Consider the following 8872-nt stretch of genomic DNA (forward strand, 5'->3'; position numbering starts at 1 on the left):
CAATACAGTTTTCACGCATTTCCGATCCACCGATATGTCAGTTTTATTGTGCTGTTCGAAAAATAGACATACTGCATGTAGACACTGATTTATATGTGTTCTTTATCCGATCTGTTCGCAAATAAGGGTAGCATCGTTTTTTATTTAGTGGGATGATCCACTGTTACATCAGGAAAGACTTCAAGTTTGATATATAGCAGAAAAAAAATATCCATTATGGATTAGAGTTTGTAATGCAGCAGGAAACAGCATAACATTACAAACCAGCACTGCCTGTTAAAGTCCTGGCCGCACTAGAAGGTTTGTCCGTAATGGCTTGTTTAACAGCTTGGCTTTTCTTCATGTACTGAAGGCCCGCAGCTCAGTGGCTGTGTATCTTGAAAATGAAATGCCTTGCTTATTACTAGGTTGGTTTTTTTTGTAGTTACAGCTATGCTTCTGTGTTGCATCTGAGAGTAAATGTGTTAAAATGACACCAGGACTTAGTAGAAAGAAGATTGGAGGTAATTAGAATAATATTGAAAAGGTCAACTTACATTGACAATAGTAGTCAGCATAGCAAATCAACATCTTATAGAGTAAATATACAAGCTGTGCTGCAAGAATTTGATGATGAGATATGGTTTTAAAAAAAACTGAAGCTTGTATCTTGGACAGTAGAATTGTTCTAACCAAATACAGATTTTTTTTACAGTACAGGTTTGTTTATAATGATGAAACAAAAGATACATGTTAAGAAAAACAAACAAAAACAAGCTTTTAAAGTGGTAGGGTAGGATTACAGTAATTGTAATAAATATATGTACAACACATGAGGACACAGTGTGTTAAAAAGCAGAAAAACATGGCCGTTACCAGCTTATTGTGCTTCTAAGTTACAGTTACAGTGTGAATTCTTGTATAGCATAAAGGAATGAATAAAACAGGAACCGTCTTAATAATCACTCCTTCAGTTTCACATCCAGTACATAAGCAAATTCTCTATAGTGTAAAAAATGTGGTCCTGGAATTTAACAGCTCTCCGGTGTTAAACATTGCTGACTGTGATATAAATTATTGAGTTTCAAATTTTGTGTGTGATAGTAGGAAGGCATTTATTGAATCTCTTTAATTCATCCATTAGTGCTGTCAGATACAATGTTGCTGCGATCCCATTGGAGAGCTGAACGTGCTCTCATCTTCCCTCCGTTATGTAACCTGTGTGTCACATTGTCTCTCTCGATGCACCCATCTTCATTTTCATGAGTAGCACTGACTCATGTCTGGTAGCTATTAGCATTTTGATTCAAAACAGCGTCTGCTCTGATGGATCTGTGTGTGTCTATGAGCCTTTTGTCACAGGGTGAAAAGGAAACAATGGAAAGGAAAAGGTGGGTAAGCCAGTGTTTAGGTATTAAAAACTTAAAAATAAAGATAGAAGACATGATGAATGTCTTATTTGCTGTATGTTGGAAGTAATCTGACATATCCTTGCTGTTCTGCATGCTCTGTCTGGTTCAATGTAACTTTCATCAGCCTGTCTGCTCTTGTGTATTGATTCTGTCTGAAGATTTACTGAAGGAAACAAGGTCACTGGCCTAATAAGACAGAAGATAGACACAGAATCTCCCCATACTGTCTCTTCTAATCTGCATTTATGTCTAATCTGTTAGGACACTGTGAACCTTTAGAAAGGTTAAGACCTTTGAGTTACTACTTTATCAGAAAGGGAAAAAAAAGGTATTATAAAACGATGTCGTGCTTTGTCAGCCTGGATGAACGTTTCAGGTAAATATAGTACATTTACACTTTTAACAGCTAATAATTCCAAACATGCACTCATCCTGATGGTCACTAGTCAGAGGTAATGAGTGTTAAGTGGTACATTTGATCATTTCTGGGAATGGGGGACAAAAATTTCAAATATGCCACTTGCTGCCCATCGCCCTCCAGCAGTAACATCATTGCCTTTTACAAAAGTAAGAATTCTCTCAACAGTAAACAAACAGAAAACACGCTCTGTGGAAATTACTGCACTGTGTCACTATTCTGCAGATGTCTTTTCCAGTGAAATTTAAAAAAAAATGTTTTCTTAATATTAAAGTTTCATAACATCTGATAAATAAATCCCCTATATTTTGTTCATCCTTTCTAAGTTTTTAAAATCTCATTTTAATGTCAAACAAAATAAGATGAGGAAGCAATACTATTTGTTATGTAAGCTGACCTTTTAAAAAGATAAACTGCACACATGGATCGACATACACACACCGGTCCTCTTACAACTTTCACTTTATGCCTTGATCTTAGCCTTGATCAGGGCTCTGACTTTGTGGTCACTGGCTGGATGTTCTGAACTTTGGTAAGTGTGACTGGCACCTTTCCTTCTCCGGGAGTTGGTGCTCTCATTATTGGAGTACCTGTGGCATAAGCAGTTACTGTGATTTAGATATTCATATTCATATACAAACGCAGAGCCATTTCAACAACCTTTACATTTATTCTGCTTACATTAATTTGAACGTGTTATACTGGGAAAGAAGAGAATGAAAACTTACCAACTGTTGCTTGCAGATCTGCCAACCTCTCCTTAAACTTCTGTTGCAGAAACAATTCTTCTTTGGAGTAGCTTTTGGCAAAGGCAGACAGCAGGAGACCCACAGCCATGGAGGTGCCTCCCACACAGAACAGCACTGCACCAGTCAGCTTACAAACATCCAGTGCACGGTTGAAACTGACGGCATGGCTGTTACAAGAACAGTTCAAAGCAATCATTTATTTGCCACCAAGTCTTTTTGTTCAATATTTATACAACTATTTAGAGTTATTTCTAAATTTAAACATATGCATGTCCTACTAGAACACTGCTCTTGGACATTATTGTCAAGACTAAGAAGTAACACTTCAAATAAAGTTCATGATCTGTTAATTGTAAGTCTATGTAACCTTTACTATTTCAGAATAGCAAAGGTTACCTAAATTCTTTCCCACTCGTACGTTGTACTGTTTCTATACCTGTCAACAAAGAGTAGATCATCTTCACCAAATGCTTCAATCTTGGCTGGAGTGGCATAACCTACCAAAACAACAATGAGGCCCGCAAACAAGATCAAGGTACCGAACGCGAGACAGACCTGTGAAAAGAAAAAGTCAAAAAACAACGAAAGTCAAAAACATATATTGTTATAGTTGTAAATAATTTGGTTAATTTGGTTTATTTTCAGTTCCATTATATTGGTGTCGTTTTGAACAAGCTAAGGGTTAATCTGACCTTCCAGAGTAAAGAGCTCCACCTGCTAGGCAATCTCTGAATCTGAAAATCTTCATCACGTTCCCAGATAGAAGCTGTGCAGTCCTCATAAAACTGGATAAGGAATCAAAGAAAAGTACAGGCATTTTTAAAATTCACATCTTGAACCTAAACCTACAAGAAATGAAGGTTTGGTGATTTTGTGCTTTTATCCGTTTGTGAGTTTCATAGGAGACGTCTTACTTTGTGTGGGTGCTGAGTCTGGTTACACTGTTACCTGGTGTAGGTAGGAGCGGACGCCATACTGCTGGTAGTTCCCACCGGTTTGAACTTGCTCACTATATTCTGACCCACAGATCTCTGAGCAAGAAGTCATCCTTCACATCTGTCTACCTGAGAACACACATAAAAAACACACATCTCCAATAACCTTTAAGCCTGATTTAATTCAAGAGATCTGGGAGGAAACTAAACTCTTGCACCTCTTCTTAATTATATAATGTACATATCTCCCAATATTGGAAACCTCATTTCAATGGGGGAAAATCTAGCTCAAAAACTTCTCGATTCAGCAAGGCAAGAAAAAAAATGACAGTCAAAAGGAAAGTGTGGGTTTAAATATAATGGGATGTATCTTCATATTCAAAGATTTAGACTTACCGTGAAAGCAGCCTGATATCAGTGGCATTACTAAAGCCTAATAGTACAGCCTTCTGCTCACCACAGCCAAAGCCGCATGGGTGAGGCTATTTCTGTTTTTATACATCATACTTGCAGTAGGAGTTAAAAAAGGCAGTTTGTTTATTTTATTTTTTGTTGTTGTTTGCATACACAGTTTCTGGACAAACTGTTTAAACGCATAATTGCATACACGTGTGCAGTACATTTATGCTTTTGTACACATAAGCATGTAGTCACTGTTGTTATGTAACAATGTACTGAAGGAATGGGTGCCATAGGGCATTGAGTTTAATGATGCATTCTGCTTGTCTGCTGTTATAAAATAAAGCGTGACATATTACTCTTTGGATCCAATAATGTTTCAGCTAAATGCAGAGGGTGCTGACATACATAGAAAAATCTTTTTTGTAATGTTTAAAGAAAAACTATTAACAAACATAACTGCATATTGGACTTTGCCTCAACAGTGAAATATGTGAAATATGTAACTATTAGGTGTTAGTTAAAAACTAATAATATCTGTGACCATATGTGAATAGATTTTATGAACATTAATCCCCTACTGACTGAGAGCTAACTGCATTGCACAGTTCTGCTCTGTACAAACCAATTATGCTTCATGTTTTTGTTAGCTAATACTAAATCGACTATTTCTGCTGGACTGAATTACAATAAGAAAAGGGTTTAATTGTGGGAAGGAAATATTGAGTCCATATATGTTAAAATGTGATCATGCTCTTTCCAGTAAGACACTGGTATACAATGCATTGTGGTTGGAATAATGAAAAAAAAAAAAACTAAGTGTCTAACCTCATAAGAAAACCACTGGCCTGATATTGTAAAACTCATCAGTTAGATGTCAGACATAATAGTACATGAAATTACATACCTCTTGTAGCTGGAACCACATTATACCAAACTAGCGAGTAAATTATTTACAATATTATTATTAAAAAAAAACATTATTTTTTTTAATTAAATTCAATTTCTTTATTGTCCCACAAGGGGAAATTAGTTTAGTTTAGCAGCAGGATATAAATAAACAGAACAATACTATAAAATAATAATGACAATAATAATAGTATATAATAATATATAATAATCATCTATATAAATTCATAGTTAATTACACATTACTAAATAACTAAATTACTAAATAACTTCACTTTTAACTAATTAGTAATCTTATATAATATGTTTTTTTCCATCAGTTTCTATGATATCAAATTTAAAAAATCATTAATAATATAGTATTGTGCATTACATCATAGTCAATGTCAGACGATAACACCTCACACACATCAGCACACATTGCATTTTATAAAACATATTGGTTGTTTGTTTGTTAGTTTGGTTTTAATCATTCCTAGACACTATCATTCTTAGGTAATAATGGTTTATTTGCTGATCAGTGATCCAAACCTCTTGTGAAGGACCTCTTGCTCACATTTGCATGCACTGGACATTTATAATATGCAGGGTTAATGGTGTAAACCACAACATTAAGCTGCCCAAACCTAACCATCTAGCGAAGAAAACGTTAACAGTAATTGAAACAGATTGTGATCTTAATGTTCAAACTCCTGTTACACTTCACATATATTATAAACCTGATGTTCACCTTTGTAATAGTCATTCAAATAATGTTAATAGAGGCAGTAAACAATATTATCAGTCATAATCTGAAGCTTTACAGTTAATATCTAAACAACATTTTTAAATGAAAGTTCTACAGCCAAATTATATGTGGATGAGTTGTAGAGTAAATCATATTAAATCAATTTACTAATGCAAAGTGTACAGTGATAGTGCAATATGAAAGAGTCCTACAGGAGGAAATTTGAGTGGACATGTCAAGTATTTTTTAACCTCCAACCCACAGTGCTATTAATATGGTTACACAACTCTAGTTTAAACTGTCGGTTTGCTTATTTTTACTTAGCTTTTATAGTTACCATTACATAATCAGTGGACCTGATGATGTTTATACTTTTGTCTGTTTTATTTATGTACTCCATAGTCACAAAATAGTTCAAAAAGTTTTTAATTGGCGTAAACTAACCATATGACAAATACCAACAAAGGGTTAGTTCACTTTGTCTTCATTGTTGTAATTATAAGTAAGTAGATAAAGGACACATTCTCTCTCTGTACAAACAACAGCTCTCATGTTGCTACTCTACCCAGCCAGTGCCTCTTATCTGAAATGCTGCATACAGATGAGGCACACTCTTCCCTAGTACGTTTACCTTTGTCACACACAGCTTAATTGTACAAAGTACAGAAGAATATTTATATTGTACTCATATATCATGTACCTGAAAAATGAACAATGAAAGCTTGAGTTTGCTGACTGACTGTTAGTTTTAATTTTCTGTTTTTTTAGTTGTTGAGTCAACAACAAGGTGTAATTCAAATTTAATTCAGTCTGTTAACTTTAATGGGAACTTGTTATAATAGCTTTTAAGAAAACAAACATTTTTAATTAGAATGGCTTGAATAACTTTAAACAACATCCAATCTTTAACTAATCTTCAATCAGCTGTTGTGTGTTTCCTTTCTACAACAGATAAAACAAGACATAAAAATAAAAGTAAATCAAACACAAACATTTTAACCCATCTCGGTTAAAAATCAGAGCTGTTAGGACAAATCAAACCGGAATGTCTTGATATAACGGTCCAAACATATCAGCACCACTGACCGTGGTGCTGAAAATCATTCAGCCTTAACCCAGCAGGAAAACACACAGACGTAATATGTGACGCCAGTCTGAAAATAGACTTCATCCACTCGCCCTCCCAACCCCCTATGAGATTGAGACCCACTGCACCGTTGAAGCTTAACCTTGCAAATGTGGACTTCACGTAAAAAAACAACACAAAAAACGTCCAAATCAAGTTGGCTGATATTGTAACCACTTGAGAAAAAGTAGCTAATCCTTTAGCATGAAATGACATACGCCGAAGAAACGTATTGGAGAAACGTTGTTCCATGTCATTAAGACAGCAACGCCCGAAACGAGTTTAAAGTAAGACAGAAATACTCGACATAGAAAAAATGAGATACAAATGAATGCACGGTGATTAAAACAAACATTACTTTGACATTGTCAACACGGAAGCTTCTTCCAGATGTGCAGCGGTGCATGGAGGACACGACTGAAGGAGTCTTCTTAGAAAATGTGAGTTCTCGGTGTGCTACTAACAAAAACAACAACCCGCACCGATGCTACAGCACTATCCCCATATTTCCAAATAATAATAATAATGATGATGATAAATCGCCATTTACCTGTCATTACCAGCTCGGAGAGTGATCATTCGCTGCTCTTCCCTTAGCCGGGTCCCATCACTCTACAGTCACCCCTCTCTCTCTGTCGATGATTCACATTTTCACGCTGTCTACTGCGCAGGCGTTCCATCCATGACAGTATATGATTCAGTAACGATTATAAATAACCAGGCAGGAGGGATGGAAGGATTAGAAAAAAAGAATTTCATTCATAATTTTACAGATAGATAGATAGATAGATAGATAGATAGATAGATAGATAGATAGATAGATAGATTGATTGATTTCAAGGGGAACAAGTCAGAACAAAGTCAGAGAACATGCAATGGTACAGAGTGACGTAAAACATATATTTTTTTCTGGTCACATTCCAGAGCTCTCTATTTTTAGCTCACTTGGTGACATAAATGGCTGAAGGAAGTGTTAGTCACCATATCAGCAATCATCATGAAGGAGGTGGAATCTAAAAGAGCAAACTATATTGCGCCTCAGAAATAAAGTCCATGCGGAATAAAGAAAGAATAAGAATGGCAGACTTAGTTCCCCATTTGCCTTGCTCATGCCTTGCTTTAATAATGTAATTGACATTTTTATTTCAGCTTTTAGAAAAATGTTAGCTTTTTTTGATACAGGCTTTGGAATTTAAGTTGTATAAAGAAAACCTGTCACTGTTTGTTTTGTTGACTTGGTTGTGGAGAAAGACAGAACAGGTTTAATAAAATTTGTCTTTTATTGGTCAAAAGGCGTAATTGTAAGTGACTGGAGCAGAAAAACAACAGGAGAACAAACAAGGGCTGGACCATTCAAATTTTAAAGAGTGATTTGGCAGAAAGGTAACTGAGAAAGTTCATCTCTTTATTTTGAATGACTGATAGTGCACGCTGAAAAGTCTCTGTGCCGCAGTCAAATCACAGTAAAGGAATTCTTAAGTTTTTCTAGTGGAAAGGTAGTGAAATATCCACTATGAAAGTCATTGGATATATATGAAGTGATGCTGTAATGTCTTGAAAAAGAGGTCAAGTTACCTTATGCTTCAAATCAACATGTTTTCTTTTACCTGTATTAGGAAAGTTGCCTTCATGCTTTTGTTGCACTGGAAATGTAATAATGTAAGATCAAAGTATTACATGTACAACCAGCATCGCAAAAATGTTGCTGTGCACAGCATTATTAAAATAGAATCCAGTGACTTGGAACCGCATCAGTTTTTTAAACTGAAAAAAAAAACCCTAGAATTTGCTGGCAGCAATACATCAAAAAAGTTTGGATAGAGACAGCAAAAACTGGAAAAGTAGATGGTAGCAAAAAGAAACACCTGGAGGAACATTTTGAAACTAATAAGGTTAACTGGCAAAAGGTCAGTTAAATGACTGTGTATAAAAAGAGCATCTTAGAGAAGCTGAGTTCCTCTGAAGTAAAGATAGGCAGATGTTCACAAATCTCAAAGAAATGCATGGAAATTGTGGAATAGTTTCAGCATAATGTTCCTCAACATAAAGTTCCAAAGACTCTGGGTCAGTCATGCAAATGAATGCACAGGCTCTGTTCATTGTGCAATCCACATGTGGAGGTAAAAGCTCTATTATGAACAAAAAGAAGCCATGATATGTGAACATGAACCAGAAACACTTCTGGATTATTTGGGTTAAAGCTCATTTATCATTGACT

General features: G+C 35.4%; 1 protein-coding gene across 1 annotated transcript; it reads right to left on the reverse strand.

Moving 5' to 3' along the window:
- Positions 1 to 84: 84 nt before the first annotated feature.
- On the reverse strand, positions 85 to 7356 carry nrsn1 (neurensin 1). The gene is made up of 6 exons (XM_086310813.1): positions 7205 to 7356; positions 3507 to 3622; positions 3251 to 3343; positions 2995 to 3113; positions 2538 to 2725; positions 85 to 2399 (listed from the first exon to the last, which is right to left on the reverse strand). The coding sequence occupies exons 2-6, from the start codon at positions 3603 to 3605 to the stop codon at positions 2296 to 2298; spliced, it is 603 nt and encodes a 200-aa protein (XP_086166939.1). The 5' UTR covers positions 3606 to 3622; positions 7205 to 7356; the 3' UTR covers positions 85 to 2295.
- Positions 7357 to 8872: the final 1516 nt, after the last annotated feature.

The sequence above is a fragment of the Aulonocara sp. 'chitande type north' Nkhata Bay genome, linkage group LG11 (genome assembly GCF_057382095.1).
Source record: "Aulonocara sp. 'chitande type north' Nkhata Bay isolate Kocher_YH1m ecotype deep benthic linkage group LG11, A_spYH_male_GT1.1, whole genome shotgun sequence".
Lineage (NCBI taxonomy): Eukaryota > Metazoa > Chordata > Actinopteri > Cichliformes > Cichlidae > Aulonocara > Aulonocara sp. 'chitande type north' Nkhata Bay.

Excerpts from the sequence above, each read along its gene's own strand:
- nrsn1 (XM_086310813.1), bottom strand. The coding sequence starts at position 3,605 with ATGACTTCTTGCTCAGAGATCTGTGGGTCAGAATATAGTGAGCAAGTT. Across the intron at positions 2,726-2,994 it reads GATCTACTCTTTGTTGACAG|CCATGCCGTCAGTTTCAACC; the intron begins GTATAGAAACAG and ends TTCTTGTAACAG. Across the intron at positions 2,400-2,537 it reads AGATCTGCAAGCAACAGTTG|GTACTCCAATAATGAGAGCA; the intron begins GTAAGTTTTCAT and ends CTTATGCCACAG.